The sequence below is a fragment of the Pyricularia grisea genome, chromosome VII (genome assembly GCF_004355905.1).
Source record: "Pyricularia grisea strain NI907 chromosome VII, whole genome shotgun sequence".
NCBI classification, from domain to species: domain Eukaryota; kingdom Fungi; phylum Ascomycota; class Sordariomycetes; order Magnaporthales; family Pyriculariaceae; genus Pyricularia; species Pyricularia grisea.
The window spans coordinates 286,825-305,465 of record NC_044975.1 but is presented as its reverse complement, the minus strand read 5'-3'; the positions used below and the strand labels follow the sequence as shown (position 1 = coordinate 305,465).

The following is an 18,641-nucleotide window of genomic DNA, read 5'->3' as shown; positions in this document are numbered from 1 at the left end:
TACGAATGACTCTTTTTTTTTTGTAGCTCCTGTAGCCATCTACCTCTCCTTTTCATCCCAACTTATTTCTAAAGTTCAACTAATCATGCAAATAATAACACCAACACCAAAACCCAGGCGGAGATTTAGTGTCGAGCAAAAAATAGAGGACTGATACCCCGCCATCACCCCTAACACCACCGTCATAGTATACCTCCTCAACCTAGTCTAGTACCTTCAGGGGGGGACAACAGCACCTACGCCAACGTGCCTTCAAATAACACTTTGCCACAATGGCAACACTAAGCACACAAAACACCACCGGTACCCAACCACCAAAATACCACACATCCCTCCTTACAGCCCTCGACTGCCGCGGCCATGTCCACCTGATCCTGGGGACGAACCCCCTTGCCGCCTCACGCTGCACACAGTCTCTAGCCGCCGGCGCAACCCCCATAGTCATCGCGCAGGCCACCGACGTTACCGAACTTCACTACGCCCTGCAGAAGCGCATCGACGCCGGCGAGGTCCAATGGCTGCGCCGCCCCTTTGAAGACACCGACCTGTCCACACTCGGCCGGCCAGAGGTCGACGGCTTTGTCGATGCCGTCTTCGTGACCGCCTCGGGCTCGCGCGACCCCCAGTCGCCCGCCGTACACGTTTCGGCCCTCTGCAGGCGCCAGCGCGTCCCCGTCAACGTCGTCGACAGCCCCGCCCTCTGCACCTTTAGCCTGCTGAGCACCCACTCCGACGGCCCGCTGCAGGTCGGCGTCACCACCAACGGCAGGGGCTGCAAGCTCGCCAGCAGGATCAGAAGGGAGATCGCGGCCGCGCTGCCCAGGGATTTGGGCGCGGCTTGCGCGAGGTTGGGAGAGGTGAGGAGGCGCGTGCAGGAGGAGGATGGACGCGGTGGCGGCAAGGGAGGTGAGGGTGTGACTACAGACGACGACTCGTACGACCAGTCGGCGAGCTTCAACAAGCTCGTCACGGATGCGGATATTGAAGCTGCCAAGACTAGGCGCATGAGGTGGCTGTCCCAGGTCTGCGAGTACTGGCCGCTGAAGCGCCTGGCCGCCGTGACGGACGCAGATGTCGAAGCCGTGCTGGCGTCGTACCACACCGCATCTCCTACACAACCCGAAACGACCCCTTCGCAAATCACCCACCCCAACCCATCCTCCAAACCATCACTCCCAACGCCACGCGGGCGCATAATCCTCGCCGGCTCCGGCCCGGGCCACCCCGACCTCGTCACCCTCGCAACGCACAAGGCCCTGCAGACCGCCGACGTGATCCTAGCCGACAAGCTCGTCCCCTCGGGGGTGCTAGACCTGATCCCCCGACGGACGCCCGTCTCCATCGCGCGCAAGTTCCCCGGGAACGCCGACGCCGCGCAGGAGGAACTCATCTCGTCCGCGCTGGCCGCATACCAGGCCGGAAAGACGGTCCTACGGCTCAAGCAGGGCGACCCGTTCGTCTACGGGCGCGGTGGCGAGGAGATTGCGGCGTTCCGGGCGGCAGGCGTGCCCGACGACCGCGTCGCGGTGCTGCCGGGCCTGACGAGCGCATTGTGTGCCCCGCTGTTTGCTGGCGTCCCCGCCACGCAGCGCGACGTGGCCGATCAGGTGCTCGTGTGCACCGGCACGGGCAAGAAGGGGAAGCCGCCTACGCCGCCCGGGTACCTGCCCTCGAGGACTGTGGTGTTCCTCATGGCGCTGCACAGGATCGTGGGCTTGGTCGGGGAGTTGACGGAGAGGACGGCGGAGGAGGAGGGGGCAGGGGAGGACAAGAGGGCGCTGTGGCCGAGGGATACGCCCTGCGCCGTCGTGGAGCGGGCGAGCTGTCCGGATCAGAGGGTCATACGGACTACGCTGCGGCATGTGGCTGAGGCGATCGAACAGGAGGGCAGCAGGCCCCCGGGATTGCTGGTGGTTGGTCGGGCGTGCGAGGTGCTGTACACCATGGAGAAGGGGAGAGCTTGGATGGTTGAGGATGGGTTCAAGGGGCTTGACTACTTGGATGATGTCGTCGCTCAGGGAATGCCACTTTTAGCATGATGGTACAAATAAACGCTTAGATGACGAATGAGTATACGACAAAAACAACAACCAAAAAAATCTTTGATATATACCCGCTAAGTCATAAATTCAACTGCAGTAAACAAAACCTTCCTTTCCCTTTTCCATGTAGTGGTCTAGTTGAGTTGGACACCTTGACCATAGCATCATAGCAACCCCCAGTGTCGTCTATGACTGCTCGGTCCCATCCTCCTCGAAAAGCACCAATACTGTTCCAGCCTTGCAAATGTCACCCTCCTTGTGCGCCAACTTCTTGACAATACCGGCTTGTGGTGAGCGGATAACGGTCTCCATCTTCATTGACTCGATCCTGTTTCGTTCAAAAGTAGAGGTTAGTTGGATGTGCCTTCCACGAAACACGCATCAGAAGTGAATATAGAATGGCAACTCACACAACCAAAGGTGTACCCTTTTCGACACTGTCACCCTCTGCAACCTCGACCCTCATAATCCTGCAAGGCATCGGCGCGACGACTGAAGCGGCCGCCTCCTTCAGACCCAAAGCCTTGTCGAACCAGCCCGGCTGCACCAAACTCAAGTCCGTCTTTGTGCCGAGCTGGAAAACGGTAATCTTGTCGCTGTTGATAGGGTCGCGCACCACAGTCGACTCCACCCTGGAGAGCGGGAAGAATGACTTGACTCTTGTCTTGACATGGCTGCTCTCAGTGGGTTCCGAGGCGACATTGTCGAACTCTACCGGGGTCTGCTCTCCCTTGCGCGTCACACGCGCGTTGTATAGGTTATTCCCCCGTTGAGTTAACGTCACCTCGACCACATCCTCACCCTTGCCCTCGGCGGCCTGCTCAGCATAGCCATCTGTCACCTTGAAGGCAAATCTCCTCTCGCCCGTGCTGGCAGCTGCTTCACCAAAACCAAGCGTCTCCCCGTGGGCACCCAGACCAATTTTTTGGACGGTCTGCTTGACCGGAGCCAGCAGCCCCAGGGCGGCCTGGACGAAAACCTCATCCTCGACCCTCCTGGGCTGGAACAGCTCGTCTCTCCACCGGTCAATGTAACCGGTGTCAAGATCGCCTTCAATGAATGCGGGGCTGCGACAGAGCCTCTTGAGGAACTCAATATTGGTCGACAGTCCCACCACCTCGTATTCCCTAAGGGCCAGCTCCATCCTCTTGATGGCCGTCTCTCTATCCGCGCCACGGACGATGAGCTTGGCGATCATGCCATCGTATGCCTGCGATACGGTATCACCCTCTACGAAACCGGCATCGATTCTCACCGCCGCATCCTCGGGCCGGTGCACTTCCGTGTCCGTCTTGGGGGTCATTAGGTGAACCAGCTTGCCTGAATCAGGCATGAAGCCCTTCTCCGGGTTCTCTGCGTAGATGCGGGCCTCAATTGCCCAACCCCTCTCGGCGATCTTTTGTTCAATCTCAGCCTGCGTCATGGGTAACCTCTCTCCAGCCGCGACCCTCAGTTGCCATTCGACCAAGTCTGTGCCGGTAACCATCTCGCTGACGGGGTGCTCAACCTGGAGGCGAGTGTTCATCTCCATAAAGTAGAAACGGTCCGTATCCCTGTCCAGGATGAACTCAACCGTACCGGCGCCCACATACCCCACCGCGAGGGCAGCTGTCCGCGCCTTGGCCCACAGGTCCTGCCTCAGCTCCTCGGACAATCCCGGCGCAGGCGACTCCTCAATGACCTTTTGGTGTCTCCTCTGGATGCTGCAGTCGCGCTCACCCAGGGCCACGCAGCCACCGTGGCGATCGGCAAAGACCTGGACCTCGACGTGGCGAGGGCGAGTGATGTACTTTTCGACGAGCATGATCTCGCCGTCGGGCCCGAAGCTGGCGCGGGCCTCGGCGCGGGCGCTGCGCAGCTGGGCGTCGAACTCGTCGGCCGACGCGACGATGCGCATGCCCTTGCCGCCGCCACCCTTGACGCTCTTGAGCAGTACGGGATACTCAATCTCGGCGGCCTTCTCGGCCAGGAAAGTCGCAGACTGTTCCTCGCCGTGGTAGCCGGGGACGCAGGGTACGCCGGCGGCCGACATGATGTGCTTGGAGCGCGCCTTGTCGCCCATGTCGGCCATGGCTGAGGCGGGCGGGCCGACAAAGTTGACGCCGCGGTCAGCGCAAAGCCTGGCAAAGGCGGCATTTTCAGAGAGGAAGCCGTAGCCCGGGTGCAGGGCGACGCCGGGTCCGAGCTTGTCGGCGGCGAGGCGTGAGATGCGGTCTCCGTCGAGGTAGGCGCGCGGGTCGGATCCCAGGGCGATGGAGGAGGGAGAGGCGGCGGCGTGCTGGGAGTGACGGTCGACGTCGGTGAAGATTGTGGTTGTGGGGATGCCGAGGCGGGTGGCGGTGCGGTGGATGCGGAGGGCGATTTCGCCGCGGTTGGCGATCAAGAGGGATGATATCGGGGTTGTGGTTGGTGTTGTTGATTGGGTCGAGGATGGTGTTGCTTGTGAGGTCGCGTTGTTGTTGTTGTTGTTGCTGGCTGATGCCGTAGAGGAGAGGAGGCGGCGGGATGCATTGCGGAGGGGAAGCCGAGCGTGGGCTTTTGTGATTGAGCGCATCTTGAACAGATGATTGATCGTGGTTCGTCTCTAGAGCACAATGTTTTTCAATTGAGTCGAGATGTGTGCTCTTAGAGCGTCTGTAATATTTTCTGGAAGCGGAGTTTTCGGTCGCTTCGTTCACGGTTAGTTGTTCATTCTCATGACCTCCATTCCATCCGTGAGGAGAGACACTAGGTCTAACTAGAACAGACCGAGACCTAGGCAAAGCAAAAGGACCCCAAACTCACAGGGTCAAGCCGAGTCTAGCCGCAGCCAACCCCGCGAACAGCCGCTCCACATTGAACCTGAGGCGACGTCATATACTGGGGTTAGGGGTTAGGCAGTTATAGTAGTAGTAGGTAGGAGACATGCCGGGAAACGGAATCACTAATTGATTGATCGCTGATTGGAATAACTTCTTGAATAACTACTCATCCATCCATAGAAGCGAATTTACGATTCTGGACTTTGACTATTGTTTGGTAATTACCTACCTCCCTCTTGTATCAGTCAACACCTGGGTACCTACCTACCTAGGTACCTACCTTAGTCTTGTGTGGGCCGGTCCTTGCGACAATGTATCATCACGGTGTAGCACTGTACTATCGGCACCGTAGATCGGGTCCCACTAAAGCTGATATCGATTTGATGCGATCGGTCCACATCCGGAGCTTCCTTCAGTAGCTTTACAATCTCTACCTTGAGAGCAGCCAGGAAACACGCCTTTTGACACCAGCGTCCTAGAAGAGAGCGAGAGCCTACGGCCGACCAGTTCGACCGCTCATCACCAACTCGCTACGCCCTTCAGGCACAGTAACCAAACAGACGCGACATCGACATACGATAACAATGGACCACATACCCCTCAATCACGAAGCCTCGGCCGGCGATACTCACAAGACGACGACCCCGGACCTCCCGCCTGAAGTAATACAGTGCTTGGAGAATGCAAGATTTGTATGTCGTGGATATCATCCATTAGAAGCTGGCCGCAGCCTTCCTTTGAAGGCGCAAGTCACTGATATCAAGGCAACCGACCACCGCAGCTTCACCTCGCCACATGTACCGATAACATCCCTCACGTCTCCCTGATGAGCTACACATATCTGCCTTCATCACCCTATTCGACATTACCTGTTGTTGTCATGACAACAAATGCCGCAAGCAAGAAGACCAATAACCTCATTGCAAACCCCAACGTGTCGCTCCTCGTCCATGACTGTATGTTGACCACTCATCCCTTGCCGCACCAGTGGTTTTCATCGTGCTGACTAGGTATACTTGGACCCACACAGGGGTCTCGCACCGCCCTCCTTCTTCAAACCGCCGCCCGTCCGGTGGCTCTCCGGGTCCCGAACATCGCTCAAGCCTCGCCTCGCTGCTCCTGAACCTTAATACGTCATCTATATCCTCCATCTCGGCCACCATCAACGGTTCCGCCCGTTTGGCCGACGCCGGGTCTGAAGAAGAATCCTTCTTCCAGCAGCAGCATCTCGAAAACAATACTTTTGAAGATAGCTCGGCAGGCGCGTCCATATTTAACAGTGCGCAAGCTGACGGTGCTCGGCCGACGTTTGTCGAGGGGGAAGACGTCAGAGTCGTCGTGGTCAAGATAAAGGACGTCAGGATCAGTGATTGGAAGGGCAATGTCAGGGACTATGTCATTGTTCCGAGCGAACCGAGGGTGAATGGTGTATAGACTCGGGATAGTGGCGTAGGAATGAAGTCTAACCTGTATCGCTCGAGCCTTTGTGACCATACAAGGGATACTGGGTAGACATGTCATGTGCCGTCTCTTCGAACACATGCCTTCTGAATGAAAATCCCGCCTAGACCTTCATAAGACAGGAACTAAATACCTTTGGAGAATTCATAATACTTGCACTTGAGGCACTCGAAATAACTGTACCTACCTGGACTTGCACAGGCTACCAGAACCCCGAAGACCAAGTGAACCGGCCAACTTGACCAAGGCCTCAAAACAAAACAACCTAGCACTCGCCACGTCTCAAATGTACCCGAAAATCCCAGCACAACTGCTCGAGCCACTCGCAGGTCGCACCGCAATTACAGCAGTCCCAGGGCCGCCTTCGTGGGGACGGTGGCAACCCACCAACAACGACCACATCCGGGCCCAGCAGGCGGTCCCACATGGTACTGAGGCTCGCGCCGGAAGCGTCACTCTGTAATGGGCTCAACGACGAGCAAGACGATGTTATCGGAGACTTGCCCACCAACCGGCTTCCCAGCCGCGACCGGTGCGAAGCCATGCGGTTCTCCGCCTCCTATGGCGTTCATCTCAACGTCGCTTATCGTCGGTGGTGTCATCGGCGCTGCCGCAGAGGCGAGAGGCGAGCCGGTCTCCATGTTGGCGTAGCGTGGCGGCCAGGGCGCTGGTTGACTTTGTGTCCGAGGCAGCTCTCTTGGTGAACGACGGCCTCTTCCATGTTGCCGTGCGCGTCTCGGAAAAGTGGAGGTTGATGGTGGAGAGGGATACCGTGTTTTGGGAAAGGAGACGGGGACGGGGACGGGGACAGTAAGGGATTGGGACGGTACCCATCGGATGTCTTCGATGACGATATGATAATTGAGGGAAGAAAGGAGATGCCATACGGCAATGAAGGAGTGGTGTAGAGCTTCAGGGTGCGGGCCAGTGGATGGTGGCTGTTAAAAGAGGACTCTTGAATGACATTGACTTTTAGGCTTTATTGCACATTTGCTTCTTGGATCCTATAAAGGCTTTATTGTTTGAATGAATGGGGGATTGTTCTGTTTTGTAAGCTGGCTTTGTTACTTGTACTTATGGTGATTGCCAAGTACCCCACATTTTACCCAGTCTATAAGTCAACTTCAATCAGGCTTTAGTACCCTGAAATGGACCGAGTGGGCTGCCACGATGCACGTCATCATGTTTAAGAATCTGAGAAAGTCTGAGTGTAAGTGTGCTCGTGGCTTTCTTTTCCAGGGATGAAAGAATTTATGCATTGTCAACTAAGAGTAACTACTTTAAGATGTCAAACAAACTGAGATTTTAGATGATTCCGGGGATTATTCGATCAAGGAGAGGTCTCCAAGTTCTCAATTGTGCAACAAAGTGTGTGAACTATAGCAATCACACAAAGAATGAAAACAGGTGCCCGAGAAACTTGCTCAACCTCTCCCTGCACCTGTCACAGCACTTCAGACTTCTGTCGACCTTTCCATTAGGGGCATCGTGGCACTTCTGGTTCGAGGAAAATATGGCGTTTCCGGTTCCGCCGTTGGGTTGAATGCAAACATTGGATCATCGTACAGCTTGCAGTCGGTACCAAAGGTTCCGTCGCCATTCGTTTTGAAACTGAGGATTCTGCGGCTGTCGACGATGTAGCGGCGTGATTTGAGCTTCTGTAAGTCGGAATGCCCTCCTAAAAAGAACATATAAAGCCACAGATTCCTGTTACCAGAAAGCATTGAAGGGATGTTCACCAACTTCCACTTGTTATACAGAAGTCCAATTTGCTACCGCAGAAACACAAGCGATGACAGAAGCACTATGTGGAAGTTCATTCCCGACTAGGTAGGTAGAAACAATGTTAACTGCACCATATAGCTTGTAGAATAATAAGAACAACAGTAAGCTTAGCAACACTAGTATCAAACTGCAGAAATGTAGTTGGTTAGGCTTTGTACTATGATCTTGAATCAGATCCTCTTGTCTTACCTCTCGACAGTCCGCGTATCCCTGGCCGGTTATTCCCCCTTGACCTCCCACTCACCCTTCCATAAGTCGTGTTCTGGACCCAGCTCCAGCACCAAGACGGACAAGTTTCGGAATTCTTCTTCTTGCTTGAACATTTCCAAGAACACCGCGGGATCGATTGTGGCTACCTGCGCTAGCCAACCAACCTGACGCTCCCTGGTGAGTTCTTCGAGGACTGCCGGCAACTCCTTTATAATTTGGTGCTTGCCAATGTAGTAACGTGGATCTTTTTTCGACTCGCCATTAGGGTGCCAGTAGATGACAAGTCTGTCCTTGGCGAACATACACCTCTCTTTGAGGATTTCGGATACATTTTTGGCCCGCATGTCCTCAGTTATTTCATCGCCGCCAGCAGAATATTTCAAATCCCTCATCTTCTTGGTCAGCTCCGAGACAAACTGTGGCCGCTTCTCCAGAGTGTCCACGATGAAATCCAGCAGACCGTAATCTCCGCCGCCGTTTGTCGTGACGCGCCGCTTGATGCGCTCGATTCCGGCGATCCAAGAGCCCATCACTAGCCGTGGGCTTGACCAATCATCCTTACTCTTCTTACGGCACCATCTTCTGCACCCATCTCCGCAACTGTGCGACGAAGAGGAGCGGAAGCACTCCAGCACGCATTTGTCTGAACATTGGTGCGGATTCCGTAGCATCTTGATGCTGTGGTTGTAGTATTCAACTCTCGTCTGGGGAGGCGCATTCGGTGGTGGCAGTGGGCTCATGCTGGCCCCCTCAACTGCGGGCACCTGCCTGAGCACGCAGTCAAAGTACTTGAACATCAGCGTGTTCCGCTCGAACTTGAGATGCGTCCCAGGGAGGTAAGACGCTATGTGAGAAAAGGGCACCCGCTTTGCGGCCAAGTCGCCTCGCGAGCCTGGATCGAAGCTGGCCGTGAACCGGTCTGCACCAAGGCGTTGAACCGTCAACCGGCCAAAAGAGAAGTTGCACCCGCTGGGCTCTCCCTGCATGGGCTTCATAGGCGTAAACTCCACCGGGACGGGGTTCTTGTACAGACGGTACAGATTTATGATGTGGCACATGACGCTGCCGTCGACAATAAGGGCGATGCTGCCCGTCTCGCTGGGGTCTATAGCCTTGGGCGGCAGGCGCCACTCCAGCACCTTGGCTCCGGGGCGGATGTCGAGGGCGTACAGCAGCTGCGCCCATGCAAGACGCGACCTGCACTCGCCGGTGGGTACCGGACGGCCGTGGCACCCGAACAAATGGTCTTCGAAGGGCTTGAGGCGCAGCACGGGCTGCAGCCACTGGTTATCGCGGTCGATGGCCTCATCCGCCCACTCGCCCAGGTTGGCGCGGTAGGCGGAGGCGGCACTCTGCTTGCTCGAATAGCTTTTCCAATACCCGCCTGCAAAGTCTACAACGGCCGCAGCCAGGGACACGGTCTGGTGCCCGTCGCTTATGACCTTGCCATAATTGGAGCCGCTGCCGGCTCCCGATGTATCCTGCGCCATGCTAGGTGATTTTGGGCTTGGCTTGGCTGAGCGGGGGTTTCTTTGCGCCCGATTGTGGTGTGGGACAAAAAGATACAAATCAAGAGATACAATGCGTGCTGTGCCCAAACCTTGAACAGACATTCAAAGCATGGGCCAAGAGCTTCTGCTTGGGTCGAAACAAGTGTATGGATGGTGTTTGCATCCCATACCAGTACAGGAATCACTGGAGCGGGGAACCGGACCTTGCATCGTCGTCGACTTGGGCTGCCTCCTGCTTACGGGCAGAACTGCAGAGTCCGTCACGTGGCTGTGGCGGCAGGTTATCAGTGACTGAAGAGCAACATTTGATTGGTGTAGCGGAAATCTGTGTAACACACCAGCATGTTATGTTCCTCGTACTGACGGCGAATAGTCTTCCAGCTAGCTAGTCCTCGCTTGAAGCATGCATGCACGTTAATGGAAGTGAAGCCACAAGGCCATCATGGCTGGTTTTAAGAGTGCCTGCATGAGTTCTACAGATCTTTCACTCCCTTGTGGCAGCATGTTAGTATTGATGCCTTTCGGACTTTTTCAAAGATTTTTCTCAGTACTGCGGCATGTATATGAAGCCGCAGAATGGAGGGTACAGAATCTTTTGAGACGCTTTGATCCTTAAAACATTCACGATCTACGCCCAATGGTGAGGAAGCTTTATTTTTTCTCTCTGATATCGCCATGCGTCGGCACAGACGCTAGGAATGTTGTATTTGCGAGACCGTCTGATGGTTATCAGGCATTTGTCAGTTGCCTATTGGGGACCTCTTCAGATGAGTTTTTAACCTTTACGTCAACTGTGCTTTTTCATGACTTTCCTTATATTTCAGGGCCCTCTGGGCTCTAACATGGTGAATAAATATTTATGGTCCATTGTTCATACTGCAATACCATTTATTTCAGTTAAGACGTAAGTCGAGGCCGTTGTGCTACGTGAAGTTGCCCAGCAAGGATTGCCTGGTTATCTTAGTCATGTGCTGGACGTCTTTAAATGAAGGAAATTCAATGTCTAGGCATTTTCATTACACAATTATCTGTCAAAGAGGTGTATATCAAGAATTGGGAAGTTGATTTGGCTCATCTTGGGGTGAATATGAATTTGCTACAACGATAGAGGGCTAACGTTCAAGTGCAACTACTTCACGGATTTTAGTATACCCGGTCGTTGATGAGATGACGCCTAATTAAGCTATATAAATACTATAATATAATTAGATACTCGGCAAGTTCCGACTCAACGCATGGTCTACCTAATCGGTACCACAGGGGATGTTGGTGGGGCTCTGAGAGGGCTGGACGATAAAATCATCGTACGTGACCAAGTTGCCAGCATGGGTCTTCAGCTGAGCGGCACCCGAGGCATCCTTGGTAACAGTGAAGCGGGTGGAGTAGCTGCGGTAAAAAGAACGCGCACGAGTTAGTTACAATCCCCTCAGCCAAGCCGGTATACACCCGGTTCAAACGTCCGGGGTAACAGGAGGGTGGATTAATAGCTTACTAGGCCTGGGAGCAGTTGCCACCGTCGAAGCGGGTCTCGATGACACCGAGGACCTTGTAGGTCTTTCGGCTCGTGGTCTGCGAGTCGACGGTGGTGACGTTGGGCATGTGGTTCCAGTGCTTGTTGCCCGCAGGAGGCAAGAGTGCCTGCTTGAGCTTGATAATGGCGTCCGCGCCGGTGGCAGTGTTGGCGAGCACGATGAGTTGGCCATCGGGGGTGAACATGTCGGTAAAGGTGGTGGTGGCCGCGGGATCCTCGGCCGAGGCGTAGAGCCTGCAAAGATGGATGATCAGTCAAACTCAGTGTATAAGCTCGGGCGGCATCTCCCGCCTGGGCTGGAGCAGAGATGGATCATCTCGGTGCAGTTGAAGATATAGGGAGGGACATGAGCTTACTCCTTCAGGTAACTCTCAAAAGCAGGCTCGACACCTGATGCAGCGGCATAACGGGTCATCTCCACCGCCGTAGCGGCCCCCAGTAGGGACAAGCTAGCAATGACGTTGTTGATCTTCATCTTGGAGTTGCTTTGGGAAGTAGCGATGGTTACTTGGGACTATTTCTTAGACTACTGGTGGCTAAGCTTGGCCTTTTGTATCCGTCGATTTACAAAGTAGCCTGATTCAACCCCCCTCCACCTTCAATATCATATTTTGGCATGGATGGATTCCACTATGGTCGCGCTATCGCTAGCATATTTCGCTTGCCACGTCAACGAGTCGCGTGGTGGAGACAGCAAAACTTTTCAGCTGGAAATCTTTGTCCATGATGGAACAGGCTGCCGCATAATCTGAGGCCTAAACGAGAATATAATTGTATGCTAACAATAGTCAGTAAAAAGAAATAGTGAGACAGTGTCTAGCCAACACTAAACTCGGCTTCAAAGCCATTTGTAACGACTGTACGGCCTGCTTCCTATGTTGTCTACACGGTAAAAGATGGCAACCCGTAAGATTCGGTAGGAGACAGCCCCATAGTGTTTCGTTCGCACAGACCTCATCAAAATAGAAGCTGCGGGATCCGATCGACCCATAGATGCCCTCTTTCGGTGATCTGCCGTGCAAAGGCTCCATCTTTATTTTCACCGCATATGGTACCTCAGCTGGTCTATCCCATTTTGACATTTAGGGCGTCTCGTATTAACGGTACTTCCTGGTATTGACTTCGGCGGGCGGTTTCTTCCACCCCTGGGATTCGGCCCATCTCCCAATTTCGAACTGCCGACTGAGAAGTAAGTGGGCGGGCAAGTTTACCGGCATTGTGGGGGTGGAAGCCTACACTGGCGGGCGGCACGGTAGTGTCCTTAGCGGCCGCTATTCCTGGTAGTAAGTCTCACCCCACCCAGCTCCTTCTAGGCTCATGGACAGCAGACGAATATCTAATAAGACCAGCTGCGCATTTCATGGTTAATGATTGGGTCGAACGACCCTGGCTCTTTATGGACCATCAGTGAACCTAAACTGTATTATAATGGGGAATTGCTTTCAATGCCTGTCGTCATCTTCAGCCAATGAGAAAATCGGCAGATAATCTAAGCTAGCGCTCTTCACGCCTTTGGCACCTTTTATTTGCGCAGAGGGCTGAGCTCGATGCTAGTGACCTTTACTCTTTTCTTATTATTATTATTGGTGTCGTATATAATGACGAAAAAAGGAAAGAAGGCAATGCATTGATGCTTCAACTGCAATAACATGGAACCAAATTGTCATCTTGCCAGTTTCTCAAACGCGTAAAATGTTGTCAAGACTAGAACTAATACTCCTAGCACACGGCATTGAACTCGGCGGTCCCCGCTGAACATGGATGGGTATAATCATGGGTATGATACGGATTTCGGACCGCTGTAGGAAAATGGTGTACCCATGATGTTAGATAAAGTTCACTACCCCTCGTCCATACCACGGGTACAGGCAAAAAAAACCACCCCTTGCCACTGTATGTGTATGCGTGGGCCTTTACCAACCTAACTGTCCGTGGGGAGCTTTAGGTACCTACCGCGTAGTAAATTTTTTTTTTTTTTTTTTTTTGCACAGGACTATTACCACAATCGGGAACACCCACAAGGCCCACAACGCTGTGCTAACTGTTCAGGGATGGTGATTTTTACCCCTACCAGTATAGTAGTGCGCACCACTGAAATATGACGAGGGGTTTCCGTTCAAAAAGGGACGTGGGGCATGGCGAAATATCAGCTTGACGTGGCTAAGAGCGTTGCTCAGGCTGGAAGACCTCGAAACCTCGAATGTTTTGGAAAGGCTTGAACGGAAAGCTTCTGCTCTTTTACGATGGTTGCAGGGATAAATGGGGGGAGAGCACTAAAGCAGTTCCCATTTAATTGGGTCGATGATCCCCCCCTGCTATGTTCGAATAGCGGCTTTATAGGGCCTATAAGCATTCAAGATTCGCTGAGGTTGCAATGCTAAGACTACCGGGGAGGTCACGTGGAATTACCCTTGCGACGTACGTAAGTGGTAATCTATTTGGTTTCCGAAACCACCCGTTGGACAATATGGGACTCCGCCCTAAGCAATGGGCCGGTCGAGGGTTGGAAAGGAAACTCACGTAAGTCCAGCAGAGGTATAGAGAGTGAGAAAGAAAGTATCTTCCAGGCAATGACGTGCTTCTAATTTTTTTGACATATCCGAGTAACCCGAGCCTCAGAGACGCCACCCCCTCACACACTTGAGGAGAGGACTATGAAGATTTCCCCTGACCCGAGATGACCAGCTTAATTGATAAAAAGCTTTGCTGGCTGGTATTGCATCCAACCATTCCCTTGTAAAGGGTGCATTCCATCCATTTTGCCAGACTTTGGAAACGTTTAGTTCGTTGTAGTCATCGTCAGCCAACCAGTATCTCCTGGATTTCTACTTGCGACTGAGATTTCGAAGGTGCAATAAGGAACACTAACACGCAGTCGTAAAAAATTGGGGAGTTACAGGATTGAAATTCCATGTCCTTCTCCAAAAAAAGTAAACCTTTTTACTACTAGTCTAGCGTCTGACCGGAAACCCTGAACATCACAGGTTTCTCGAGCCAGATATAAAATTCGTTGCAATGGATGGATCTTGGCATCACACGACTTGCATGGCTGAGTTAGTCTCAGGACAACAACAAATCTCTTCCACGCTCAGTAGCCCAGATAGCGCTACTCATTTTAATAGATGGCCCTCCCAACAATAATTCAGGCTGCGCATGTAGGTTGGTGTGCGTCAAAATCCTCGGTTCCACAAGCTCCTACTACCAGCCTCAAGCCCCATGATCCCAACGGTGATCACCTATATAGAAAACCGCGATTGTTCGAACGCATGGGAACGGCTTGGCTTTGTAGCTAACTGCCGTCGTTACAAAGTGAGGCTAGACCATGGGCCACTGATCCAAAAGTCCCAGAGTGTCAGTTTATCACTTTTGGCCATGTCTGCTCAACGGCGAGATTTTCGACAAGAGCCAAGACAGTTATCCATCGGTAGTCGAGTTTATAATATTAGAGTTCTCTAAGAAGTTTATATTCTAACGTAAAGGTTGGCGGCTGATCGACGTCGAAATGACATCACACGGTGTCAAAACACGCGGCCATCTCTGGAAATTAGGTTGCGTTGTCGATACCGCAGATTTCCCGCCAAACCTGCCGTGGATAAAGAATCCAACGGAATTGTTAATTTGCATGAACGGAAAGCTTTGCTATAGTTCGCCATTTTTTTTAGGAGATACAAACGACTTTTTGACCGAACAGATCTGTGACTAACCTAGATTACGACGTAGCTTATGTTGGGAAGCTTTGGTCAACCTTTACAGAAAAGGATTTTTATAACATGGTTTTGGAGTTAGCTGCTGCGATTTTAGCACGCTGGGAGCTGATGTTGAGTAATTTATGGAACAACCCGTGGCAATATTCCTACCGCGCAGTTTTCTTCTTTTTGTCTTCTTTTTTTTCTTTTTTTTCTTTTTTTTCTTTTTTTTCTTTTTTTTCTTTTTTTTCTTTTTTTTCTTTTTTTTCTTTTTTTTCTTTTTTTTCTTTTTTTTCTTTTTTTTCTTTTTTTTCTTTTTTTTCTTTTTTTTCTTTTTTTTCTTTTTTTTCTTTTTTTTCTTTNTTTTTTTAACATATGGAAATGTTGTAGACCATCGCCGCCACTTTCCTTTGCTTTTACATCGGTAATGCAGGGGCAAACTGGTTTACAAAAGCACGACGCTAACGGTTTCGACTATAACACCTTTTTCACATCAATATTCGAGGTTTAACGGGCAGCAAACCGCTCCTCCGTGTACAAAACTGGTTGCGCGACATATGTTTTTCAAAGGCTGCAAGCGTACCAAAATGGTTTTTCCTTGGCCTGAATCGCTGTAAACAGTTAGACCGTAAGAGGCTAAAAGCTACATAAAGCCAAACGATAAAATGGACCAAAATTGATAAAGAATACCGTTACCATTATATAATATATGAACATAAAACGCAGTACAAACCGTGTCAAAATTTGGATTAGTCGTTTTGCTATTCGTTGCCGGGAGGCAGATTGGTCCTTTTGTTCCAGGACCGCATTTCAACGAATCGCGTCCGACTGGCTTGTGGGATTTATAAGTCCCGGATTTGGTAATTGGGTCATGTCGAAATCTCGATGGCATGCTGCCAATAAGGGTAAGTTTCCCGGGAATTAAAACCGTCGGTGACGACAGTTTATAAGAATCCCGTGCTCCGTTAAGAAGAGTTGTCCCCCGATTATATTTGTAGGATATCCAATACCGATATCGGCCTTTCATGGGACCTCCGGCCCTTTGCTACGTAAATAGCCAAGGTTGCGGTATCGATTTGTTGCGAAGCTTTTACGTCATAAGCCCACCCTTTTAAGCGCAGAAATCGATGATCTTAAAGGCTTTAAATATTATATATAATCGCTAAGCCAATCAATGGTTGATAAAAACGCATGTATTTGCTTTAATGTTGTAATTAAGCCCATGTAGGGAAATGCTGGCCGCTATAAGCATGGATTCGCTGCCTAAATATTTACGCAAGAAATCATGGGGTATCGGCTTTTCCAGCAGTCTTTCCTTTCCAGCGATTCTTTCTCTCAACTCGCACATCTCTATTGGCCATTCAAGATCTTACTCAGAGCGGCAAGAACCTATGGCAGCAGTTCTTCTCTTCAATATTTCATGAAAATGAGAGCTTGATTTGAAATAACTGTAGACCAGTTTCTTCTAAACCTCACCCTCGCAATCCTGCGCTAGGAACAAGTGGTAACATGGAAAATGAAAATAGTCCCTGCGACTGCTTGCCAAAAACATTCTTTATGCGGAAGGATTTTAAAAGTTCTGTGCCAGCATGTGAGCTTCAATTTACCACTCGCGAATCCTGAGATGCATTGTGAGGCTTTTGGCCCAAAAGCGGCAAAGAGGATTCGCGCCATGATCACGCTTTTTTTGAGTCAAAAGCTTAGCCGGGCAAGTCGGTTAACCATTTTTTATGCTGTAAGGTATTATTTCTTTACTCTAAATTTATCTATATATCGAGAAACGAGAATTACTCATGCGAATTCCAAGATAACAGATCAAGAAGCTTTCTTGCCTCAGTGGCGATTTCGAACCCGACGAGACGAAAAGTGACAACTCCTCAACACGAGGCCGCTGCACAGATCACAGGCCATTGGTGCTATTCGCACCTTCGCTATCGGTCCTGCGACGTTCGGGTCCCTCTTGGTAGGGCTGGCCTCCGAATCGAGCTCCTTCTTGACCGGCATGTTGTCAACATTCATATCAGAGGGGAACCCTGAATTTTGTGGGCGCAGGACTCGGTAGTGGAGCTGGCATGGATGAATAAATTGTCAGATGATGTCCCGATCCTCTATGAATAGCCGTCAAAGACCTTCGGGCGTCGTCAAGAGCACCACGGTCGTGTCGTTCCTTATCACCACAAAGCGCGGCTTTAACAAGGCCAAGGAGCTTTTAAAGACTTGAAAGCTTACATTTTAGGACGAATTCCGTGTGGTAGAGATTATCAATCTTTGAACGGTATTGGGTGTCTTCTTGCAACCGAAATTTGGGTGGTGCTGGACCGGCGGGTTACCAATCTGTTTGGGGTAAGCTTTGGTGCCTAGCCCACTTGCAAAAGGCGGGGCCTAGGGATCTGTTGTGGCCCAGATTTGGGACTAACAGGGCAACTTTTGATAACAACAGAGCAAATACCTGAAAAAAAAAGATTTGAAATATTAATTGGGTTGCTTATGCAAGGTGCAAAATGTTGCCAGCATACGCGTGGGCCGTCATCGATTTAACTTTTCGCGGGAACCTTTCAATTTTCAAAATTTATTTCTCCAAAACCATTATTAAAGTCGGCAAAGCCGATAAAGCCTACATTAGTAGAGCATAACATAACGGCGTGAATTTTCATTTTTACCACCAAAGTAATTTTCAAAGACATTCCTACGATGTTAAACGGTCCGTTTTATTTTGGTCATAATAACAATGAGTTAATTTATTATCTCATGCTTGAATGGTATAAACCTTGTAATTATAGGTTTTACGAATTTCGCTAGTAGTCTCTACAAAAGAAAAAGGACTTAATTTAGGTCTTTAATAACTCCCGCGAATAATGAAGTCACAAAAGCCCCACGCGTTAATATATATATATATATATATATATATATATATATATATATATATATATATATACAAAATATATAAATACGGTAACAAGGGAGAGAATGTTTCGCCTACTACCGTAATAATTAGCATAAGCAAGATAAATTAACTTTTTTTTAAATGAGTAAATTCTCTGTATCAAAACTTGCTGTAAAGAAAGTTTAATTAATTACACAACAATTTATAATAAAATAATAAATTCCAAATTTAACTTGTATTGGCCTTTTAAATGATATATACAACATCCAACAAAGTGGTTTTCCTTTCAAACGTACTATCGATCATTAACATTTTATTTATACCTTTATCTTTTTCCTAAAAGTCTTCATTTCATTTAAAGAAACAAAATGCGCTATTCTTTCACCCTTTTGACTCTTGGGTTGGCGTTTTCGCCGGCGGTTATAGCTGCTCCGTCCTCTCTGGACCCTATGGGGAAAAATAAAGTTGTGCTGCCCCCGCCACATTTAAACCACCCATCCACCCCCATTGGGCTACGGTATCAACCCCCTTATAAGGATCCCCCAGCACCCAAAAAATTGCAAAATCCTCCACGTCAATCAAAACCCAAATCTAATAAGGGTCTTGGCACCTGCTTTCGTCTCTGTCATGAAGATAATTCAGTACCACATAACCCTCACACAACCCCGATGTTGCCCGGCATAGCCCGCAAAAAACATGAAGCCATGATGGAAAAAAATGGCCGCGCGAC

At 50.7% G+C, this 18,641-nt stretch overlaps 7 protein-coding genes across 7 annotated transcripts; 4 read left to right on the top strand and 3 right to left on the bottom strand.

Moving 5' to 3' along the window:
* Positions 1 to 272: 272 nt before the first annotated feature.
* Positions 273 to 2,039, top strand: PgNI_10153 (uncharacterized protein; the record flags this gene model as incomplete). The annotated part of the gene is made up of 1 exon (XM_031130128.1): positions 273 to 2,039. One exon carries the CDS (start codon positions 273 to 275, stop codon positions 2,037 to 2,039), a length of 1,767 nt encoding a protein of 588 aa, XP_030980033.1.
* Positions 1,517 to 4,861, bottom strand: PgNI_10152 (uncharacterized protein). The gene is made up of 2 exons (XM_031130127.1): positions 2,453 to 4,861; positions 1,517 to 2,370 (listed from the first exon to the last, which is right to left on the bottom strand). Exons 1-2 carry the CDS (start codon positions 4,594 to 4,596, stop codon positions 2,229 to 2,231), a joined length of 2,286 nt encoding a protein of 761 aa, XP_030980032.1. The 5' UTR covers positions 4,597 to 4,861; the 3' UTR covers positions 1,517 to 2,228.
* A 334-nt stretch (positions 4,862 to 5,195) lies between these two features.
* Positions 5,196 to 6,515, top strand: PgNI_10151 (uncharacterized protein). The gene is made up of 3 exons (XM_031130126.1): positions 5,196 to 5,535; positions 5,625 to 5,799; positions 5,874 to 6,515. Exons 1-3 carry the CDS (start codon positions 5,428 to 5,430, stop codon positions 6,275 to 6,277), a joined length of 687 nt encoding a protein of 228 aa, XP_030980406.1. The 5' UTR covers positions 5,196 to 5,427; the 3' UTR covers positions 6,278 to 6,515.
* Positions 6,516 to 6,766: 251 nt separating this feature from the next.
* Positions 6,767 to 7,118, top strand: PgNI_10150 (uncharacterized protein; the record flags this gene model as incomplete). Its single annotated transcript, XM_031130125.1, is given in 2 exon segments — positions 6,767 to 6,945; positions 6,956 to 7,118. The coding sequence occupies 2 exon segments, from the start codon at positions 6,767 to 6,769 to the stop codon at positions 7,116 to 7,118; spliced, it is 342 nt and encodes a 113-aa protein (XP_030980405.1).
* A 1,189-nt stretch (positions 7,119 to 8,307) lies between these two features.
* PgNI_10149 (uncharacterized protein) lies at positions 8,308 to 9,789 on the bottom strand (the record flags this gene model as incomplete). The annotated part of the gene is made up of 1 exon (XM_031130124.1): positions 8,308 to 9,789. One exon carries the CDS (start codon positions 9,787 to 9,789, stop codon positions 8,308 to 8,310), a length of 1,482 nt encoding a protein of 493 aa, XP_030979889.1.
* A 1,235-nt stretch (positions 9,790 to 11,024) lies between these two features.
* Positions 11,025 to 11,816, bottom strand: PgNI_10148 (uncharacterized protein; the record flags this gene model as incomplete). The annotated part of the gene is made up of 3 exons (XM_031130123.1): positions 11,025 to 11,196; positions 11,303 to 11,575; positions 11,698 to 11,816. 3 exons carry the CDS (start codon positions 11,814 to 11,816, stop codon positions 11,055 to 11,057), a joined length of 534 nt encoding a protein of 177 aa, XP_030980150.1. The 3' UTR covers positions 11,025 to 11,054.
* A 3,027-nt stretch (positions 11,817 to 14,843) lies between these two features.
* Positions 14,844 to 15,538, top strand: PgNI_10147 (uncharacterized protein; the record flags this gene model as incomplete). The annotated part of the gene is made up of 3 exons (XM_031130122.1): positions 14,844 to 14,985; positions 15,050 to 15,218; positions 15,418 to 15,538. 3 exons carry the CDS (start codon positions 14,844 to 14,846, stop codon positions 15,536 to 15,538), a joined length of 432 nt encoding a protein of 143 aa, XP_030979893.1.
* Between the last annotated feature and the right edge of the window lie 3,103 nt (positions 15,539 to 18,641).